General features: G+C 39.3%; 2 protein-coding genes across 3 annotated transcripts; one reads left to right on the forward strand and one right to left on the reverse strand.

Annotated features, from left to right (window-relative positions):
• Window positions 1–479: 479 nt before the first annotated feature.
• HMMR (hyaluronan mediated motility receptor) lies at window positions 480–15,967 on the reverse strand. Of its 2 annotated transcripts, XM_080398263.1 has the most exons (18): window positions 15,847–15,967; window positions 14,942–15,049; window positions 14,266–14,339; window positions 13,354–13,434; window positions 12,425–12,613; window positions 12,035–12,121; window positions 11,398–11,498; window positions 10,133–10,207; window positions 9,028–9,206; window positions 8,070–8,218; window positions 7,544–7,758; window positions 6,842–6,958; window positions 5,895–6,053; window positions 4,097–4,249; window positions 3,886–3,985; window positions 3,474–3,650; window positions 2,792–2,954; window positions 480–2,019 (listed from the first exon to the last, which is right to left on the reverse strand). In XM_080398263.1, the coding sequence occupies exons 1-18, from the start codon at window positions 15,917–15,919 to the stop codon at window positions 2,000–2,002; spliced, it is 2,220 nt and encodes a 739-aa protein (XP_080254389.1). In that variant the 5' UTR covers window positions 15,920–15,967; the 3' UTR covers window positions 480–1,999. The 2 variants fall into 2 exon arrangements, with proteins under 2 accessions (XP_080254389.1, XP_080254390.1); XM_080398264.1 differs by lacking the exon at window positions 5,895–6,053.
• A 101-nt stretch (window positions 15,968–16,068) lies between these two features.
• NUDCD2 (NudC domain containing 2) lies at window positions 16,069–21,083 on the forward strand. Its single transcript, XM_080398267.1, has 4 exons — window positions 16,069–16,300; window positions 16,939–16,987; window positions 18,238–18,389; window positions 19,332–21,083. Exons 1-4 carry the CDS (start codon window positions 16,112–16,114, stop codon window positions 19,413–19,415), a joined length of 474 nt encoding a protein of 157 aa, XP_080254393.1. The 5' UTR covers window positions 16,069–16,111; the 3' UTR covers window positions 19,416–21,083.
• The last annotated feature ends 2,242 nt before the right edge of the window (window positions 21,084–23,325 follow it).

Below are 23,325 nucleotides of genomic sequence, written 5' to 3' on the forward strand. Positions count from 1 at the left end.
AAAAATGACATTAAACTAAGGATGCCTTTCATTTCTTGGCATGAAGGCTTCTCAGACTCTGACATTCTGATTTATTAAGAGTGATTTTGCCTTAAAAATCCCCATATGAGTAGAACAGCACAGAGCATGCAACTTCCAGCAACCACACATGTAAGATGTATGCCATCTTGTGAGAAAAACTCTAGTGTAATAGCTGTAGTGTTATTACTTCTATATTCAGTTGCTTACAGGTTCCCCCCGACCCATCCGTTGCTCTTTGCCCTGCTGCTCACTGGATCAAGTTTGGTTTAACAAGCTGCTCATTTCATATCCACTGACTAGTGGATATACCATCAGGATTTCTAGTAAAACCTTATTCTCATCCAACAAGTCAGGCTAATGCCTATTTCCTCAACAATTTTCTTTTACTCCGACGACACCTTTCAGACAAGAAAATTTTTATCTTTTCCTCCACAAGGAGAGCTAACTCCAGTCTTAAATCATTTCAGCAACTTCTTTATTAAAATACACCTCTCAGCACTTCAGGCAAACTGCTAAATTGAACACTAAGTATTTCTCAATTCAAACACCTGAAGTTAATCCTCATTCTTGGTCATCAGAAGTTCAAGTAATCCAGCAAATATGCAATTTCTTTCCTTGGACTTAATACGCATTTTTGGTGTCTCATTTCCTAGGTATTATCAATTCTTTGTAAGCTTATAGTATCAGTATAAATGGCAGTATATTCAACATGCTAAGCTTTGTGCACTGTCTCTCTGCAGCACCCATATGCAGGATATTAGTAGATAAAATAACAAAAACACCGAGTTCTACATTTTGCTTAATACAAAAGTAAACACTGGAACTTAAGAAAAATTCACAGGAAATGAGAGGATAAAGGAATTACAGGTTGTATGTATTGCACAGTTCAGCCAAATAATTTCTGTAAGATTAGAGAATACACACTGAGGCAAGAATGACATGGGCTTTGTTGTGAAGACTTAAGACTAGAACAAAGAACATCAGGTCAATTACACTATGTAATCTGATTTTTATTTTTATCCCTGGTTTCTGAAGGAAACAAACTCTTTAAATTTAAATTTTTATTGTGCTATATTGTTCTTAATGTTAGATGCAGTTAAACCAAATGCTTTCCACTTTGCTAAAATTCAAGCCTGTACAATGAATGCATGTACAGCAGTTACCCTCCCACCCAATTAAGACAAGTTCAGTTATTCCTCTTCACATTGCATTGATTAACTACAACAGCTGGCTACAAAGACATTATGACAATTTAAGAGCCCAGTGACCACAGCATTCATAAAATAGACATTTCTCTTAAGACACTAATCAGCCACAGCAAGCAAACCATTTAGGTAAATGCAGTCAATTTGCATTTGACCTGAAAATCCTCTTCTGAAGATGAACAGCTGCAATATCTAGCTCCAGGATTTAAAATTAGCTTGTCCTGAATATAGAACCCATTAAGAATACAAAAACTAACTTTACAGACCAATTTTCTAGATTGGATATATATTATGTAGGCCAGAGAGGAAAAAGGATCTTTTGGCAGCATTCCTGCCCTTGGCATTGAAGCAACCATGAACAGCAAAATTAATTTAATATAAGTTTTTATGCATGAAATTGATGCAAAAAACATCTTTTGTGAAATCACATTTCATTTGCATCCTTATTCTTCAGTGCTTATTCACCTTTTCTGAACAGAAGGGAACTAAGCAGCTTCAGCATATAAAAAACCCCAGTGTAACTGAACACTTTTTGGAATACAGGAGTGCAACGATGTTACCAGGGGTCTGGAACATACAGTCACCTAGGGCTTCTCGGTAAGAGTACAACCAAGCATAGCTTTTGTAAAAATACAGTTTTAGACCGTTTCTCTAGTACTGCTACTAATTTTTACTATATATTGCATCCAAGTTCATCTTGAATAAGTAGTCTGTCAAAGTCTTCCGTCATACACTACTATTGGCGATTTATTTTTCTTAATTCCAAGAAGAGATTAAATTTTGTTTTTATTACCTGCAATGGAAAAATGTTACTAAGGTTGGGGTTTTCACTGTTGCTTGCATCACATGGAGTAATTATTTGTCTGGTGGGGTGAGGAAGGCACTACACTAAGTAACAGGCAAGCCAGAATTTCAGACCCTGGAATACAGCATGAAATGGCTGTGATCTATACCCTCCCACACCCTCTACTGCACTGCTTCCCTTTGTGGGCCCCTATGCTTTTGCCATCTTTCTCTCTGCTCCACACCCATCAGCAGGCCTTTTGCATCTTACCTTTACACCTACAGCAGTATAAGGTCCTGCCAGGGAGCAGCTGAAGAACCAGGGCTGAAAGCTCTTGGCTGAGACACTCCTACCTACCACCTGTGCAGGAGGCAGAGCCTGCACAACCTGGCTAGCTGTCACATGTAAGCAGTACATCAGAACTGAGAATATTGTAGACAATACACAGTAGCAAAGCAAAGTTCACATCTTGTGAGATCGTGCAAACCAGCTGATGCTCTGTAACTCACTCACTTCCTCTTCACTGTCTAAAACAGTCTCTGGTCTCTGATCTGATGTGTCCCTTACTCGCGTAGGCTGTAAGAAACTGGGCTAGAAAGCACAATAGCAAACCGTACACTGGAGACACCCATTGACACAGCCTGCCAACACCTGCTGTGAAACACACCAGAGTTGCCATTCCCTTGCCTTCCCCAAATGCAGCAGACTATGCAGGAGTGTCGTACCTTCTTTGGTTAATTTTAAGAGGTACAAGGATGTGGTTATCAATATTTAAGCTTACCTTCTTTTAAAGGAGTTTTTGGAACAATATTTTCCTTGCTATCATGCTGGAAAGCTTTGGAATAATCAAAACGCCTAATGCCCTGAATCGCATACAGCTGCTCCTTTAGATCTTTGCTGGTCTGCTTTTCTTTGGCTAGCAATGCACGCAGTTTTGAGATATCCTAAAAAGAACATAATGCTTGGAAGTTAGATTAAGCACAGGAGAAAAGCCTGCTTAATCTTTTACTGAAGTAGCCCTGTTGTCTAATGCTAAATACAAACACACACAATTATCAGTGGCATTAAAAAAAAACAATTAAACCCACATCATCCAGGTGTAAGGAAACCAGCACCACTGTGTAATTGCTGTATAACACCATAGTAGCAGTATGGTAGCCTCAAGCTTCCAGCAGGTAGTTTACCAAGTCTAGAACCTCCAAAAATATAGGAAAACCCAACCAAGCTAAGACTAGGGTAGTTATTTGCACTGGTGATCCCTCTCTATATCATATAATCAGTTGAAACTAAACTAGATTCTCATGGTTTTTCTGGAGGCCAGTGGTTTGTTCTAATCTAGCTCTTACAGGGAATTTGAGAAGCATAGAAAACAAGTAGTTTGCAGGATTAGTCTACGAATATTTAGAGCAACAAACAAATAAATCAAGCAAAAAATTTAGATTCTAATTTTTCATTTCACAGACCTGCTTCAGGTGGGTATTCTCTTCTTTCAGCTTCATAACATGCTTGATTTTTTGCTTCTGGTTCTGGTGGCCAAGTAATTTAGCATATGCATCACTTAGCTTATTCAGTTCTTCTTGGGTTGCACCATGCTCATTTAAAAGCGCAGTCTTCTCTGCTTCAAATGCATCTAGTTGTTGCTGAAATACATATTGAATCTTTTAAAAAACTTTAAACCTAGCTTTCTCGGCACTCTAGAAAAAAAAGATTGGTTGAAGAAGGGGAATAGCTGACTCTAGGGATACAAACGTAAGCAACCATTCTAGAATAATGCCTTAGAATGGGAAATAGCATGTTTACTTCTCAAGAGTAGAACTTGAGTCAACTGCAAAAGTTTTTAATCTGATACTAACAAACAACTACTCCGCAACACACCTGAAAAGGCTTAGTTTTGTTATGTAAATCTTCATATAGATTACGCCAGGTCTTTATCTCTTCTTTTAAGCTAGAGGTCACATCTTCGTTTATGGTTTTCCTAAAAAAAATCAAGAAGTGGAGTTTCATTATGTTCATTGTTAGCTCTCTGCACTTCTTCACACTAAAACTTTGATGTGCTATAACATGCAGGTTTAGATTCAGAAGTCACCTTGATCTTTCCACTTCAAGTTTTCTTTTCAGATCTTCAGTTTGCTCTTCCAGTTTTTCCTTAAGTTTAGCAATTTGTGCAAGGTAAGACTCTTTTATTCCCTCTGTTTCCGCTTCTTTCAGTGCAAGCTTTGTCTGGACTTCCAAAAGCATCCTGAGGAAAACATCATCCATCCTTAATGAACCCTTTAGTTTAATTTTATTTGGGTTTTTTACACTACTCTAAATTTGAAAACACAAGTAACCATGATTGAAAATCTGTTAGTAGAAGAACTGAAATAAAGGTTTGCATCAACAGTGTTTATGAGAACAATACAGAAAGCATTCAATTTCAAGATCTGGACTATTTTTAACTTCTCATATGAGGAATCAAGTAATGCTTTTGAAGGAAGGGAAGCTAGAACGCTTGCTATTTATGGCTGCTTAATGCCAGCAGCTTTTAGTGGAATACACTTTAGTAGTTGGGCTTCACATGCAGAGGTTTGCCCAAGCAAAAACCAGTCAAGACTGTTCAGTGTGGAAGTACTCCAGGATTCAAAAACTCTACATCTACCAACACTGCCTTCCCTCTCCAGCCTCAGCTGTTTGTTATATCATGTAGGCAGAGGCTGAGAATCCCTTCCCTACCACACACAACCAGCAAAACAAACACAACACTCTTCAGGTCGTTTTCTTTTTGCCAGCTCTAATGGCAACTGAAAGCAACGTTGAGCAGATGGGGAAGACAGAAAGGGCAACATCTTAAAGCAGCACAGGTGTTCTAAAATAATCTGGGGTATTGTCCCTTGGACAACCTTAATATACCAGCTATAGGTGTACAAGACAGCAGAAGCATTACAAAACTTCAAAGGCATTTTACAAATCAGGAAAGAAAGAGAGTTGGGAAGATCAGAAATGTCCAACTCAGCTTGGCCAAGAGAGCATTTTAATGCAGTTAAGTAAATTATGCATGTGTTACCCACATGCAACAATTAAAAACAGTTGTTGATTAAAATTTGACTTCAACTTGAGAACCTTGCTAGGGATTGCATTAAAAGTAGTGAGGAAGGGTATCTTCCAGCAGATACACAGTATGTTCTGTAACACAGCTAATGTACAGATAGTCACCACAGTTGCCTGGTACAGGTAATTGTACTCCAGAACCTTTTAAGATCAGACTCCCCCACTTCCTCAAACAGCTTCTTTCTGTGGGCACATTAACAGACTTTTTCATGCTCTGTGCAGCGAGCTGTAAGAAGAACGTACACCACTAAGCTGCTGTTAGACAGAGAAACATCCTCAGCTAGTGGCCTAACACAACTTATCAGGTGTTACTACTTACTAGCTGCACTGTGTGCTTCATATTAGGCAGACAGGACCTTTGTCTACCTCACCACAGTGTGGTAATTCATGGATGGTTAACTGCCATCTGCTTGTGAGCAGAATTTGAGGTGACATTAATCAGAATAAAGCAGCAAAGGGTGAGCTCTGCATTAAGTATTTTTTTGCCCCTGTACATCTTATTTGTGGAGCAGTCACCGTAACTGTTATTTCTGTTAGAGACAATATTGCAGCGTATTTCAGTTACTTATTTCCCTTTTACTACATGACCCACATAAGGGAAGTCCAAGTAATTGATTGAATGGACCAGTTTTCTAAAGCATATAAACTTGATTAATTTTGTCTGTCAATATTGTCAACCTTCTGCACTGGGAGAAGGAAAAAACCTTAAGGCAACACCAAATAATGATTTTATCTGGCAAAGCACCATGTTAAGTTCAAGTTAAGAAGGCAAGCCTAAGGAAAAGTTTGTCTAGTACCTCGCACATTCTTCTTTTGCTTTGTTTTTAGTTTTTTCTGCTTCCTGAAGCAGCTGTAAATTATCTTGGCCTATTTTCTTTAGGTTAGCAACTTCTTCTTGCAGAGAGGTGTTCTCCAGTTTAAGACTGTGTATTTCTTCAGCTATTGTCTTCTTGTAGCTGGCATGACAATGCAAATAAGAAAATTCTTGTTACTTTATGCAAAAAACTGATTGACATGTTCAGGTCCCAAGAGCAATACAAGCTCATGCTAACAAGTATAAGGGATTTTACAGTCTGGACACATGGCATGTTCTGACACTGATAAATCCAAAGTTAAACCCCCCCACATTTCTGTAAAGGCATAAGCAGTAACATAACAAACTGCACGAAAACACACACAAAAGACCTACTAAATCTGAAGCTTATTTACAACACCACAAGACCTACTACCTGTAACTTGCATTGGCAAACACCCCCTGGATCCTTCATGGGTGTCTTGCATACTTAGCAATAACAGTACCACTTTTTTTTCATAGTTACATAACCTGAATATTTTAAGAAAGATCTGCAAGAACTGTAGGAAAATTATCTTGATTCAGTGCAAGTTTTCAGCCTAAACAGGAAGTCTTTTTGCATGAGATTTTAGTGCAACATAACACCATCACTAGTTACAACTCGCATGGACATTCAAAAGCACTTGAGTGTTGTAACTGGTTACACTTGGGAAGAAGAAACATCCAGTTTACTGAACTGGATACAAAGTATGTCATTACCCTTGGCTAGTACTCCAAAGGAATAAACCCATTTCTTAATATCATCCAATGCTCCACCACAAAGTCCTCTGCTCTAATACTGTACCAACACTCATATACAGTGTTAAGTACCAAGGAACGTGAATAAACATCATATTTTTATTGTAATCCTAGAGATAATCCCCATCCTAGGTCTTAATTAAACTCAAATACCTTTCAAACTCTGCAACACTCTTTCCAAGTTTACATAATGTATTGCTGTGCTCTTCCTGGATTTGCAGAACTGCATTGCTGTGCATTTCCTTGATTTGCTCCAACTCAGCATTCTTCCTACAATAAAAATTCAGTATTCCACACTGCAGTTAAATATGCCTGAATACATTACCAAATGCTGTTATCAGTTACAGAAGGCTTGCAGTGGCAGCAATAAACTGTGACAAACTACTAAATTCAAGTATTAAAGCACAATCTTCATAGGAGATTTAACCGAGCATGTCCACCCCTCCCCTCCTAAGATGGCTATAGAACAGATCAAACGCCTGACGATAAACTTTCAATACGTTAAAGGAAGAAACAACTTGCTTGAACATCCTTCCTAGTCATTGCTGTCCCCAAGGCAGAAACATCCGATACAACAGGCACGTAGCTTACCCTTCACAGCAAGGTCATATTACTACAATATTGGCATTTCAAGCAAGTCTTAGCAGTTTTAAATTAAGACAATATAAAACTGATTCAAGTAATTATTGATATTGGTTAGATCTAATCACTATCAATAATCAATAAACAGCAAGAAATAAGTCTAGATCTGTTCAGGTCTCTAAAACATGAATTAGGCTCAGAAGCTTTGTTTATACTACTGATTGAACATTCTTCCTTTCAAAGCTTTAGAATCAGAAAGTTTATTTCACAAACCCATTCAACTTGACTTCCATCTGTGCAAGTTCAAGAGCTTGAGATTTCATTTCTTGTTCCAACTGCTTCACCAACTTTTCAGCTTTCTTCTCCTTAGCATGTAATTTACTCAGCTCATTCATTGTATCATTCAGCTCTTCCTCAAGAAGACGTCTGTCACTTGTTACCTCATCTTGAAACTCTAGTAACTTCTGATGCATTGATGCAGATGACTCCTGCATGCCAGAATACCACAGATTTTAAGACTACCACTACTTTTCTACATATTAAAGGCTAATTTGTAGTGTTCAAACTTTAAATCACAAGTATAAGGTCAAATCTACAGAAGAACCAACGCACCCATCACACCAGCTATGACTCTTAGAGCTACTACACCACACAGTGTCTGCTGGCTAGCACACACCCATACATTCCATAGATTAAGCCATTATTTATACAGCCATCTGATGTGTAACCAAAATCAGAACCTTTAGTGCCAGTCATTGGGATTATAGCCTATTTAGGTTAATTTATAGTCTGTATTTACCTTCTCTTGCTGCAGCTGAGAGACCACCTCCTCATGTTTCTGAAGCAGCTTTTGGTGTTCTTGTTCTTCTAAGCACATTTTTCTTTTCAAGTCTTCTATTTCAGCATTCAAACTCAAGAATTTTTCTCTTGTCTCAGACAACTCTTTCTCTGTATAGAGGAATTGTCAATATAGCACAAATTCCCTTCCGTGTTCAAAGAACTACATCTATTCTTCATAGTACTCCCATTCTAGCTTTAACATTAGTTAGGCAAGGGGTGGGGTGGAAATAAAACACAAAATAAAACCATATCTTTAACCCATCTGGAAACTCCTCAAAATTGGCTGAAAGTGCGCTGCTACAAAAGTGATTTTAACAGCAGGAATCTTTAGATCAAGCAAATAGCCTTCATCACAACAGCAGTATGGCTGGACAAAGACACCTAAATAATTTCCCCAAAGCTTTTTCCACATAATAGTAGCACATAAAAGCCAACTGGTACACAGAGAACTGATTACCCATCTCAGGCTACAGAGCTGCTGGTTTGGAGCAGGGGGCATGTGTGTCTGAAGGGTTCCTAGACACATCTTTAATACCTGAATGAACTTATGCACAAGCTGCTGACAGTGAATTGAGACACTATCATACTGCTTCTCAACAAAGAGTGAAGAAAAAGAAACTTGTGTTCACCTTTCAGATTAAAGCCATTCCTACTATGCAATCAGATTTCATTCCATACCCTCTACCTTAGTAACCCTCCATGGAAATACTAATCTAAACTTAACAAGTACCTAATTCAAGGTAGTTTCATTATTGTTAGAAATATGCCTAGCTGTTTTCAGCTGGAGCTCAGAGACATAACTTTTAACTTGGAACAAACCAGTCTAAATTGACATTTTAGAACCAACTTATTTGAGATGCTTTAAGACAGCTCAGTGATCCCAGATATGCCAGCAGCATACAACCACTAACAATTACCTTTTTCTTGTTGAAGCAATTGACACCTTTCATTAAGTTCTTTTATCAGTTCAGATGATTGTTCCTCTTCTGTTTTGAGAGTAACCCTCAGGATCTCAATATCTTGGTCTTTCTTTATCAGTGTCTCCTCCATTTGGGCAACATCTAGTTTGTATTTCTCAACAGTTTCTGCAACATGACTATAGGAGAAAATTCAGGTATTTGTTACCACTAAGTTTTGCTTGTACGCTTACACTTCAGCACAAAGGAAAAATGCTTAGGACTGTTTGTTTCCAACAGGGAAACTGCCTTCACCTACTTTCCCAGACAAAAGTATTTGCACATTTAAAAATATTATATTAAAAAAATGCAAGGATTTGATCAAAACAGAATAGTCACTATAATTTACAGATGACTGCTACATCTAGGGTTGTTGCTTGGTTTGTTTTTTTCACAGAGCTGAGTTTGCACAGAAAAGCATACGTATTAATAAATGAAATTTTACATGAATAAGCAGAATCTTACATAGCCAGTAAATAATGAGTAAATTTATAGTGGCAGGAGAGCAAAGAGTTAACTAGTTAAATTTAAACACTTTAATATTTTTACCATGTTCTAAGCTAGGGACACATTACTGAAGACTGGTTTCAACCAGTTACAAAGCACTGGATTAGTACTTTTTAGAGTCAGATTGATGCTCATCCATACATAATTATCACAACTCTTAAATGCAAATCAGACTATTTAAGTTTCACTGGAAGCCATAATTGGGGGTGGTGGGGGGGGGTTGCTCTACTGTACATGGATTTACAAGAGAGGGCTAAAAGACATTACTGTCAGTAACTTAGAGGAAAAAGATTTATCTTTATTTATGTACAAATAACTCAGGCTAAAAACATGATTTCAGGAACCCGATGCCAGAAGAGCACAGGTATATTTAGAAAGGTAATTTATGTACGATCTTACAACTTTTCATTGTTTGGAAAAATATCTAACCCCCTCCCCCTTTTACTTTAATACTGTTAACAGAACTGTTGCCAAGATTCTACTTCACCAGTCATAAAGGAGACTTAGTTTTACTGCCTTTTGACTTACGCAGTCCAATTCAAGAACAAGTTGTTGTTACCTGAGCTCTGTGATATATTCCAGGAGTTTTTCAGTGTCAGATTTTTCTTCAGCTTTCCCCCTCTCAGTAGCAGACCTAAACCCAGGAAATTTTCATGATTGATGCTATCACACACATTCAGTGCTACTTGCAAGCTATTTGTTTACAGATAAATTAGATATAAACCACTGAATCACAACTTATTGCTAAGTACTTTTCATAATCCAGTTTGGCTGACAAACTGGTATTGGCTCTAAGAGGTGATTCTACCCTCTTTTGATACTTGTTCCATATGGTCTTCTCATTTGTAGTGAAGACGCTGAGCCATATTCTGCCACAAGCAAGTATGCTACAACAGCTGTATTAGCTAGACACATTACGATTTCCTCCCTTTGAGAACTGTACTGCCTGCATTATTAGCTTTGTGTATTTTAACTCTAACGTAAGTATAAAAATTCTGCTCATCACTTGGAGGTTAAGTAAATACAGAAAAAGCACAAGAAGGATGCTGCAGTGCCAGTCATGCAAAATTGACAGAATATACATCCTTCTCAGGCTGCCATCCTCAGAAATAGCCTATATGTTAGCGTGCTGTTCCTGTGCGGCAAATGACATTTTTGGGGCAGAATAGAAAGTGTTGATATAGAACTCTTTTCCTACATACAGCTACTTAATCCAAGACTCTTAGCAGTCGCCTTTCTTCAGGGAATATGGCTACTATGAATCAACTCTTTGTTGTATCACAATACAAGCTCTTCAGTACACTTACCTGGAGAACATGCATGTCTCTATTAAATCTGTGTCATAGGCCTGGCTACTGAATTAGGATTTTAACTCCTGGTCCAATGCTTGTTCATTATTTGCTTATTCCCCACTTACTGAAGTGCCAGACACTGAAGTATCCAACTCCATGAAAGCCTTTCTCCAAGATGAACAACAATTCTTTTTGCAAGACATGTCCTCTCTTCCCACCCCGTATCCAAGACAACTCCACCCATACCACACCAGAAGACTAAAGTTTCCGATGATACAGTTTGCCTTTTGGAAAAAGGTTAGATACACTAGAGGAACGATATTTTTTATGTTCAGTTTACAAGAACACAGCAGTTGCTAAAACTTAATTCCATCAAATTTATTCCAGGCTACAAATACTAGTAAATTCTGTTCCTTCTCAGCAGGGAGATGACCTGTATTTTCCCTAAACTACATGCTTACTATAAAGCATAAGCATGTCAGGACAGCTAAATGACATGACATCTGCATAGGCTCTCTTCCTTACTACTTACAGTTTTTCTTCTAACTGTGCTACTTTTCCTTTGGAATGCTCTAGATTCCTTTGTACTTCCTGCAGCTTCATTTCCATGTTTTCCTGCTTTGCAAGTGCAGTCTTAAAAAGAATAAAAAGACTAATATTACCACCAAAATGAGATTTAGTAAAAAAAAATAAATCCATTGTGTAAGAGATAGTGTAAACCGAAATTAATTCCAAAACACTGTTTAATGATAGCGCTTGCTATTATACTAGATGTGATTCAAAGTATCCCTCTATAAAGATATTACCCAGTTGTTAAAACAACCACTATCACCCAAAAAATGCAAACATGTAAGAGCTCCAAACTATACTCAGGACCACTGGCTTTCAAAGAAGTTAAGTGTGACCAACAGATTGATATTTTAACAGAGGTATTTGTAGGCTTCCTTACTTGAACTCAGATTTACTCTGCACATCAACAACAAAATCATAAGTATTCATTGTTTGATTACCCGCCCCCCCCCCCCCCCCCTATATTCACTCCACAGAAAGTAGAGGAAACTACAAAGTTAAGGACAGAAAAAACACATAATCTGCATTTGTGGTAAGCCCTTCATTGCCCATCCTGAACAGCTCGGAATTACTACCCTGTGCAGTGCAAACAGTCATACCTTCTCCTTAGCATCCCTCTTGTTTCTGAGCTTCATTAACTCCATGCACAGGCTGCTCATTTTCTTCTGCATGCCATCTTCAGACAGCTTATTAGAGATGAACATAAAAAACTCCATATTAATTACTCTTCATATAACCCTTCAAAAAGCATCCCCCTCCCGCTTACAACACTAATCTCTACCCATCCTTGAGCTGGATAGTACCAGGTTCTGCTCTGCCTTTAGACAGAAGCACACAAGATCCCAAACCAGATGTGCTCTATCCCTGTGACAATGAAGGAGCACAGGGAACGTGGAAATGGATGCTGATCAGCAACTGAAGCTTCCTCTTGCCCAGGACGCTTAATAACAGCAAAGGCAAAGCAAATATGCACTTATTTGTCTGAATACCTTAGACTTTAAAAATTCATTGGTTCTTGTTAGTTCCAGAAGCTGTTTTTTCAGGCATGCAACATTTGCCAAAAAAGATGTCTTCTCCTGAACTGCAGCACTCAGTTTTGCTTCAATTTTAACAAAATCCTCTTCCAGAGCCTGAAGTTTCTTATCCTGCTCTCCACGCTCTCTAACTAAAGCACGAATCTAAAACAAAAGAGTTATTTTCTTTATTTCCTACTGTTATTCTCCTTAAATAACATCAGTAGTTTATACCTGTGGTTTTCTTACAGAGGTTAAGTATCCGAGTTGTATTAATTTTCAGTCAGAGTATTTATCTCCAACTCTGTCATTCACAGGAAAGGAGTTAACAGAATCACCACAATTCTCTATTACTACACACCATAGATTCACAGTCCTAGCATCTCATCTGACTTATTTTATGCTACTGAACCAGTACAACATGGGAAAGTTAAAATAGTCTTAGCTTCAACTTGCAACAGAAGCCAACTGTTCTTGTTGGCTGTGGAACAGAAAGACAGAATGTGACATTTGCGACACGATGCATAGATTAGTACACAGAAGCATACTGATAAGGAAAAGCTCACTGCCTCTTAAACTTTATGTCGATTACTAAGCAAAAATCTCAGCAAACAGTTATTAAATAAAACAAAACCTTTTTGGGGTGGAGAACATAGGACTTGCTTCTCTTAAAAAGACTGAATGCATAGCAGTTTACAATCAGTAGGAATTAACATAATTCCATTAAAAAACCCAATGCTTTCTACATGCTATAACATTTGATAAATTCTGCTCTGTACAGAGCTGTTTGCAAACTACTTGTATGCCTTCTTTTGCAAAAGAAGCTAATTTTACCAGCTTTTATTTTTTATGATGGTTAGGTAGGAAACATTTTACAGGATTGCATTCACATAATGTATTCATACCTCCTTCTCCAGTGTCTTCTGTTTCTTTTTCTCTTTCATAAGGTTAAGATCTTTTTTAGGCTTCAGAGTCCCATTAGCTGGCTTTTGAAAACAGACGTATTAGAAATATTTTAACTGATCTCTAGCTTCACAGTAATTTAACACCCCAGTTAAATGTGAGGAGTGTAGGGCTTCACATAGACAATACTATTAAAGATACACACACAGAAAAAGCAAACATGTCTCTCCCAGACACAGGGACAAGTATCAGGTTAGGATGGGTTTTACCATTGTGCTTCCTCATAAGCATTACTCTGAATGGACAGCTCATAACCATTGTGACAGGAAGGAGATTAAGCAAGTTTGAGACACTAGCACCCCCCCTAAACTCCATAAAAAACATTTTAATCTCTTCACCACCCATTTCCAGAATTTCATCCTACATCATGAGTACTAGTGAACTAAACTAGCATGTCAGGGTTATTTTTCAACTTGTTAAGCTATGCATCTTCATATCTGGATCCTCACATGTTGCACTGAGCAGGTGTGTGTTGAGTAACATCCCCTCTTTGTTTCTTTCACCACTAGATTTCTACTCTGCCCTGTCCACTATACAAAAACAGAAACAAACACAACCTTCTTAAAAAGGAGCCACACCATAATTATGTAGTGGGCAAGAGGCAAAAAACCTCAACATTGTAACACCAAAGACAAGCCACACTGTAGTCCCAAGTAATCATCACATGATACCCCAAAACACTACAATTTCATTTTTCCTTCTTAGTTACCAAGGAATACAGGCACAATAATATGTTTCATAGTTTGCTCAGGTAGGTCAAAAGTAATTGTATAAAGGGGCTACATGATTTCACCAGTCACAGTGAGGTTTAACTGGAGTTTAACCGAGCTGCAGACATCACAGAAGAGTCTTACTGTTGATTCAAGGGATGCAAATCTTCTGGTCACAGGGGTAGGTGCACTCTTCTTACTGTTCAGATTTGCCTCACCTTCAGGAGGATTCAGAAAAGAATGATGAAGGAAGAGGGTGTGCACGCACGCAGCGAGGGAAATTTCACCCAACTAAAGATTAATTGACTTTTTATACTAAAGACAGAATACCACCCAATTATCAGTCTATCCACTTTACAACCCAATTTTCCTACTTCAATCAGGCAGTTCTATATTAGTCATCCAGGCACTCCACAGTTTAGTGAGAGACTACCAGATGACAGTCAGCTTTGAGAATCCAGCTTTAGGCAAGTTTCCCCACCACCATCCAGATCCATGCTGTCAGTTTTCCACCAAGGGATGCTTTTTATATGAAAACCCCATAAAAATATCACCAAAGCCAAGGTTAACAAAGTAGTTAAATCATTTCTTTCATCTCCAGAGGTCCCCCTAATTAGCAGAAGTCACATATAAAGCTATTTTCAGTTAGACATGTTTTTGCAGCTGCTGTCCCTGTGAGCTGAAAGGTAGACAGTGAGCCCCTGCAGCAGAAAACAATTTATCAACAAGAACAGAGCAGCAACAGCACATAAGCACTAAGAATTACAGTATTCAAAGCTATTATACCATTGTGTCCTGGGCGACTTTTATGACTACTTACAATTCTGTTTCCTGACCCGTCGACACACCTCAGATGACAGAGAACTTTTCAGTGCATCTGAAGATTTAAAACCACAGGATCCTTGCAGTGGGGTACATGCTGGAAAAGCTATTTTCAGAACAGCAGAAAATTATGAAGTCAAATTATAAGGTTTTCAACTTCAATGAGTTGTGGCTGGTAACAGATCTAAGTTAAATTAGCTTAAAAAAAAATCCTCCCCATAAACATGAGGAAAATATATAGCACACATGGTGGGAGAAATTATTTATTACACTGCTGTTAAAATTAGCAATTATGATTTACATATACAATATTGCAAGGCACCTTACTAGTAACAGCAGTACAGTAACCTCTATGAATTAAAAATCCAAATGGTTTGGGGATGTTAATGCTAACCTATGAAAAAGCCAGTCTAAAGTATTAAAGGATAAAAAGCAAACTTAACTGGAATTATTGTTAATCATTTTCTTCCAGTTTAGAAGAGACTACTTAGATGTCACTGAATGCCACACATCTTTTAAAGATCTAAGTTACTTAATTTTTTATATTTTTTTAATTAAACAACTTTAAGGGAAACAGCAAACAGAAAGAAGATGGTTATAAATTCTTCATAGAGTTATCATTAGTCAGGGGGTCTCAAGCCCAGTAAATGCTTATTTATTTGCTGCAGTTTTCTGCAAATGAAACCAACTTAATTTAATATGGGAACAAGTGACTGCAACACGAGAGATATTCAGCTACAGCCAAAAAACCATTAACTGTAACCTTGGCAAACGCCCTCAGCAGCAGCCCTTCAGTTGTAACCCTCCGGCCCCGCTCCCCATGCCCCCCGGCCCCGCTCCCCACGCCCCCCGGCCCCGCTCCCCACGCCCGCCGGTGAGGCCCGCAGGCCACCGCGCACCTACCGGCACCCCCCTGGGAGCAGCGGCGCGGGGTCCCCGACGCAGCCATGGCAGCCGCGCGCAGCTCCCTCAGCATTCAAAAGCACGAACGGCCGCCGCCACGCGCCCCGGGCGGCCAATCACCTCCTCCCGCTCGGGGCTCGCTCAGCCAATCAGTGAGCAGGCACCCTGCCGTTCGCCGGTGCGGTGGGGGGGCGGGGGGGGCGCACTGTGCGCATGCGCGGGCTGCGCGCGGCCCGGCGGGGGCGGGGCTACGCCGCCGTCGCCCATGTCGGCTCCCTTCGAGGAGCGGAGCGGGGTGGTGCCCTGCGGGACGCCGTGGGGCCGCTGGTACCAGACCCTGGAGGAGGTGTTCATCGAGGTGCAGGTGCCGCCGGGCACCCGCGCTAAGGACGTGCGCTGCAGCCTGCAGAGCCGGCACATCGCGCTATCCGTGCGGGACCGGGAGGTGCTGCAGGTATGGGCCGCCCGGGCCGCGGGCACCTGAGGTGCAGCGCGGGGGGAGGGGCGGCGGCGGGGCTTGGCGGTGGCCCGCGGACCACGGCGCTTCCCCCCGCATTTAGATACTTAGCGTTTGATACAAGGGAGCGTTATTAGAGTAGTTTGGTCGGGCTGCACCATCTTTTAAAGGCGGGGAGTAAATAAAGACCACCAACTGTCTGGGTTTGCGTTCTGACGCGGCGGGCGGTGTTGAAGCGCGTTGCTTGGGCCGCTGCCGAAAGCCCAAACAACCCGAGCAAAAGCAGATTTTCTACAGAAAAAAGAAGTGGTAGCGAGCAGTCTGTTCTTCTGCCTCGCACCACGGCTGCACCTCACTCCTGGCAGAAAGGCTGGCAAGTCCTAAAAATGATATTGCCCTCTGGGAAACGGAAGCCTTTTCGATTAATTGACATGGTGACAAGTACTTTAACCGTTTTAAATGCTTAATTAAAAAAGAAAAAAAGTTGTGTCACAGAAAATTATTCTTCTTTCATAGTTCACGTGCAAGTCTGTACTGGTAGGGCCAGATCAGAAAACAAGAAGGTAGGTTGTTTAATTTGCGCTGGATGCTGAACAGTTTTGCCTGTTTTGTAACTTTGTATATGTGTTTTGCAGGGGAAACTCTTTGACTCTACGATCACTGATGAAGGAACCTGGACGTTAGGTAATAACTTACATCTGAAGTGATGTTATGAGGGCAGTAGAACTCAAGATGCTGTGGAAGAGTTCATCCCCTGGTTTGTTTTTTGGTTGGTTTTTTTTTTTTTTTTTTAAAAAGGAAAGATGACTTTATTCCCTGCACATAGCTTAGTAAAAAAGGCAACTTAGTAAAAAAGTGACCAAAGTCCCAGAGGTTAACATTAATAAAAAATGCAATCCCTTGGAAGGCAGTGGTCAGTGGATTACAAATGCTTCCATATAGTGGGAATTTTTTTGCAAACCCTCGTTAAAGCTAGACAAGTATGGTACAGTTATGTGGTCTGTGCCTCTCCATAATTGCTACTTTTCTTAGTTTTTTGTCTGTTAGACATCATATTTTTGGGATAGGTGACAAAACCTAGAATCTGAGAGAAATCTAAATCTAAATCTAAAGATCGCCTATGGATGAGAAAAAACAGCTGCTCTGATCATTAAATCATAAATATTGTAAAGTGTTTTGAATATTTTGGGTTTGGGCAGTCATATTTGTGGACTGTGCCTCTCATTTAATGTTTTCCTATGTACATTTTGTTTCCCGTTCAATATTTAGTCTAAATATTGATCAATTATTTAGTAACTTAAACTAGAAGTGTAAATAAACACTGTGCAGTGAAGCCTACCCTTTTCCAGTATGCGGATAATCTTCAAAATACGTTTTATAACGCTGTATTTATTCCGTTAAGTAGAACTAAACATCCTACATGTTAACTTCGAAATTTACATCCAATATATTGTCTATAGGCATACAATCTGCATTTAAATAAATTGATTATACTTCCATATGTTGCTAAAACTTAGTTCTGGCTTTTATTGGTAATAACTCTATCAAGCCTGACCTCAGATCCTTCATTATTGCCTTAGCTCAGGTGTATACATTAATAACTTAAATCTTTTCTCTGTTTTGAACCTTTCTAACAGGTTAGTCTATATTTGCAATGGAAGTACTTATGAACTGTGTTTTAATCCCTTAAAACATTTTCAGCATTTTACAGGGCAGAAAGAGGAGAGATGTATAGGCTATGTTTGCTTCAGTCTGTTTCTTGTTAATCTTTATGTATTTATCAATATCCCTGTTGGCATTGGCATTAAGATTTTAGATTACTTCACCAAAAAAATCCTATGCTTGTTAATGCTGAATTCACCAAAACAACGAAAAAGACTAGCATGTAGGATCGAGTTTAACAGTTGTTTTATGTGTCTGTTTTCATTCAACAGAAGATAGGAAGCTGATACGAATTGTTCTAATGAAGACGAATCGAGATGCTGGAAATTGTTGGACATCACTGTTAGAAGATGAATATGCCGCTGATCCTTGGGTACAGGACCAGATGCAACGGAAACTTACACTGGAGCGATTCCAAAGAGAGGCAAGCTGGCCATAATTACTTTTTTTATTTTGTGTTTGCACACAGAGGTTGTGGCTTGACAGCTGAAGAAAATTGTTCTGCTCTCCAGTGCCATGGAAACATATACTGTAGTTCGCTATATATGGAAAGCGCATGAGACTTAATCAGTTTACTTTCAAGAGGTTATTTTGTCTGTAGTCTCTCTGAAGGTTTTGTGTAAAGTTGGGTTTGGGGGTGGTACTGCTGTTGTAAGGTTTGTTGCATAATACTAACAACTTCTCACTTAAGTTACACTATAAACAATTTCTGTTATTATCTGCAATTGTGACATAGCCATATTTACAAGAAACTTCTAACATCAAACTCTGTTGAATATGTTTGTTTATAATGTCAGATACTGTAGAGTAGTTGGCTAGGAAATATGTTCCTTGCCCTTTTACTGAAATTACTTAAACTGTTTTGGTGCACCTTTAGCATGCAACTATACCTATGCAAGTCTGCAGAGCTGTATAATTAAAACTTGGTACTTAACAGCTGAATCAGCTGTTAACACTACATACTGCAACAAAGAATATAATTTTTATGAAACTTGTTATCCAGTATGGCAGGTACTTATATTTTCAAATAGTCATTTCAAGGGATACCAGGAGCCAGAATTTTTTCTTGAATTTCCGTTAATATTTCTTTACTGGAGGATATAACTGCTTGCCACATTGAGAACAGCGTTACAAAGTCACTTCAGCAGAAGGCAACGGAACAATGACAATTCAAGGTTTATTTGTTGATGCATTTTCCAAGAATTTCAGTGCTGTGAAAATGGATGACAAGCTGATTGTTATATGTTCTTGTTACAATGGCAGAATATTAACAGAAACAGTCTGGGACTTTTTGTTGGTTGGTTGTTTTTTTAAAAAACATTTTTATTACAAATAATCTGTTAAACTTTTTTCTTACCTCCATCAGAACCCTGGATTTGATTTCAGCGGGGCAGAAATTTCTGGAAATTACAGCAAAGGAGGACCGGACTTTTCTAGTCTTGAAAAGTAAACTGTTTTTATCATTGTTCCTTGAGAGGAATTACACATTACACTTAAGGACTGGAATCGTGTAACTGGTGAAGACTTCAGCAATCGGCAATCTTTTTCAACAGATTGTTGTCAAGTAATTACTTCAGTGAATAGAAAGAAGATCTCTTCCAGTAGAAAGAAGACAAAGTAACCTACGATAACTTTCTAATACTAAGGGACAAACTATAGAGAAAGCTGTACACAAAAAAAGTAATATCTTTAAGCAGAATGTTGGGTTTGGATGTTTTGGGGTTTTTTAGAAACACCATAGCAAACTAGTCAGTTATGAATATACCACTTGTCTTTATGCAAGAATATCTTGTTCACCACTGAAGAATACATGTTAAAAGAAAGATGTTTAATATTTTCTCTTAACTTGCACCGGGAAGGATATTAGGATAGCTACAGTTACACTTTCTCTCTGTAGCAGCCCTCTGAGAACTCATAACTGTCATTCTAAAAAGTGATTTAAATAAAGCAACTACTGCATCTTGCCTCAAATAAGGTTTTACAGTCCACCGTGCTGTCACAGATAGCACTAATGATTAATACTTGCTACCAGGTAAGTGATGCTAGAAAACTGAAAGGTCAGGTGTGAGTCTGGATAGAAATAACTTTATGTGTTTATGTGATATAGTCTTTCAGTATAAATATTTATGATTTTGAAAGCAGTAGAGTATAATGGCTTTTGAAAGGAAAAGGCAGTCCTTTAGTAGGAAATGGTATCTTGCATCTATTCATTACCAGCATATAGCACAAGTTGTTAATAGCATATATAAGAAGCTGTAGATTTTTGTATATACAGTTTTAGTAGCTACATTTTAAACTTGGCTGTATGCATGATATAATATTTTGCGTGTGCCAATTATGTATCAGAAATTTTCTACTCATTGTTAAGGATGCAGCTGAGAAGCACTCCAACCACAGTAATATACAGGATGAAGGCTGTGTCAAACGGACCAACAGAGCAAGAAAACATGATTGCCAAATCCTGTTGTTTTCTGAACACTGAACCTACTGCCTATACTTAAGTCCTAAGCAGAAGTCTCACTGGAGAGAAATTGCCAGTAGCTGTCCGTCATACTGCTGAGCCTTATTTCTAAAATTGCAACATTGTTTCAGTTGGCATATGGCAAAAATAAAGCAATAGCAGAAGAAAAATGCTTTCATTATAATTACATCCACTGCTTTCTTGTACAAGCAAGCAAGCATTAATGCTCCTGAAATAATCAGGTGTGCTCCTTCTGCCCATGTCATCTTTACAGAATTTAAAGTCCGTATGCTGTCCTTGGGTTTAACTTGCCATACTATACAGAAGACAAAGGAAAGTAGCGTGGTATCAAACTCTGGTTTATGGCTATGAGGATTTGTGTCCTTACCATGATCCTGGTATAGAAGGTGGATGGCGCAGTTAAAAAACGAACAAGACTGCTGCAAAAGTAACTGAAGACAGAAAGATGACAGAAAACAGTTAATGTTGCGTCAGAATGCTGAAGCACTGTCCAGTGAAATAGTATTTTTTGTTACAGCAGTTGGTTTACACAGGATGGTTTTGTATGTATTTTGCTTGTAGCAGAGGTTTAGAATGGCATCTACACTTAGTGCGTGAACTTGATTTCACTAAATGCACTTCCAAAGCTAAACTTTATTCCCGTGTTTTCTGCTTTATGAAGCAGCATGAGAGTCATCCCACAGCTAAGCCCAAGGCTGACATCAAGGAAAGAGGACAGCTTTGAAGTACGTATTCAGGCATCACGACTCTGAATTGTTTAAAGAGGAAAGGTTTGATCTACTTGATTAGCTACTTCTATCATCTACTGTAAGTTAACAGACCTTCAGTTTTAGAATAATCTAGATGAAAATGAAAGGATATTTGATGCTGTGACTCTCCTTAATTAGTATCTACCAGGTTCTCAGTCTATAACATATGGTGGTTTGTGTTCCATCTCACAACAGTTCACTGGGATTGAATCCCTTGCTTCTTAGACAAATAGTAACAGGTATTTGACAGATGCATAGTTTTGGGTATGTGATACAGTATCCAGAGCAACCCACTCTATAGGAGATAGTCCTGTGCATTGTGTGCTACTCTACTAAGCAAATGACTGGAGGACAGTCTACTGGCATTTTTTCATGTATCTGGTTCAATATCAGCTCAGAGTAGTGCCACAGAATTGCTCCTTTTGTGGAGAGGACCATAGCTGCTCTGAGTCAGTCAGGCACAGAAAAGTAAAGCTAAACTTGCACCTAGTCAAGCCAGGATGCTCGGATCAGTGCAAAAACTCAAATCTTGGCATTAGAAATGCCTGCCAGATTCTCTTAAGCAAGCATCATCCATCCATTGGTGTGAAATGAGTGGGTTTGGTTCGGCTGCTTAAAGTTTAACATTGTTAAACAGTGTTATTGTGGTGGGTTGGCCCTGGCTGGAGGCCAGGTGTCCACCAAAGCCACTCTTCGCACTCCCCTCCTCTACCAGACAGGGAAGAAAAAATGTAACAAAAGGCTCATGGATCGAAATAAGGGCAGGGAGATCACTCAGCAGTTACCGTCATGGCCAAAACAGACTCGAGTTGGGAAATTAATTACCATTCAAATCAGCACAGGATAATAACAACCAAAAATCAAAGCTTAAAAACACCTTTTCCCCACAACCCTCCCTTCTTTCTGGGCTCAACTTCACTCTCAAATACCACCCCCCTCCAAGCAGTGCAAGGGGACAGGGAATGGGCATCATGGTCGGTTCATCACACACTCTCTGCCGATTCTTCCTCGTTGCATCCTTCCCCTGCTCCAGCATGAAGTGCCTCCCATGGGAGACTCCATGAACTCCTCCAATGTGAATCCTTCCCATGGGTTGCAGTTCTTCACACACTGCTCCAGCATGGGTCCCCTGCGGGGTCACAAGCCCTGCCAGCAAGCCTGCTCCAGCGTGGGCTTCTCAGGGAGGATTGCATTATCTGAAATTACCTTTTGAATTTCAGTGGGTAAGGTGCCCTCTTCACCTTCTCTTATAATTGCTGTTACAGTAGATTGTACCCACACCTGAGAAACACGTATGCTACAGAACGGGCTGTAGTTACTGGGTCAATTAGCATAAATGAAAGAGGTGAGGGTCTCCACCCTGTGGGTTGAGCTTGTTAATGTGTGAACTGAATTTGGTTCATGCTGCCAGTGATTACTCCTGCAAGAAGGATAAGCAATCCTTGCATAGTTAACTCCATCTCCAGGGACGGTGTGTTGGTATTGTTCCCAGTATCATTTCTGGAAAGGGAAAACAGTATGTCTCAGTGGGGTTTTTTCCAGACAGGTTGCCCCTTATTGGTTCAGCTTCTTTAACTGCTCAGACTAAAGACATAAGTCCCTTTTCTGACTCAAGAGTATTTCGGTTCTATCTCTTTAAATGTGGTCGGGCTGCGCAGTAAAGATCTCTTCAGTCCATTGGAGGCAGTTTGGAGTAGGTTTACAGTAAAAACCATGTTCTGCAAAACCCCATGCTGCTTTAGTAGGGTTGTGGGGAGGTAGTGATCCCAAGGACTGATAAAACTTTTAACTCCAGTGTTAAGAGTTTTGACTGCTTCTTCATGTTCTGGATTCCATCTCCATAGCTTTCCTTTTAATAAAAGCAAATATAATGGGCAAGCAATGATTGAAAATCCAGGTACATGTTTTCTCTGATATCCTAGGGTACCCATAAATTGTTGTAATTCTTTCCTGGATTGGAGTATCTGTAATTGTTGTTTTTTCCAAGGTGTTTGGAGGGATCAACTATTACCCCCAGAGTACCCAAAAACTTCACCTCTCTGCTCAGTCCCTGACATTTTTCAAGTAGGATTTCAACTTCTGCTTCATTTAGTGCTTGCCTTACTGCTCTTGTTTCTCCTGCTTCTTCA

The sequence above is a fragment of the Falco punctatus genome (assembly GCF_963210335.1).
Source record: "Falco punctatus genome assembly, chromosome: 8".
NCBI lineage: Eukaryota > Metazoa > Chordata > Aves > Falconiformes > Falconidae > Falco > Falco punctatus.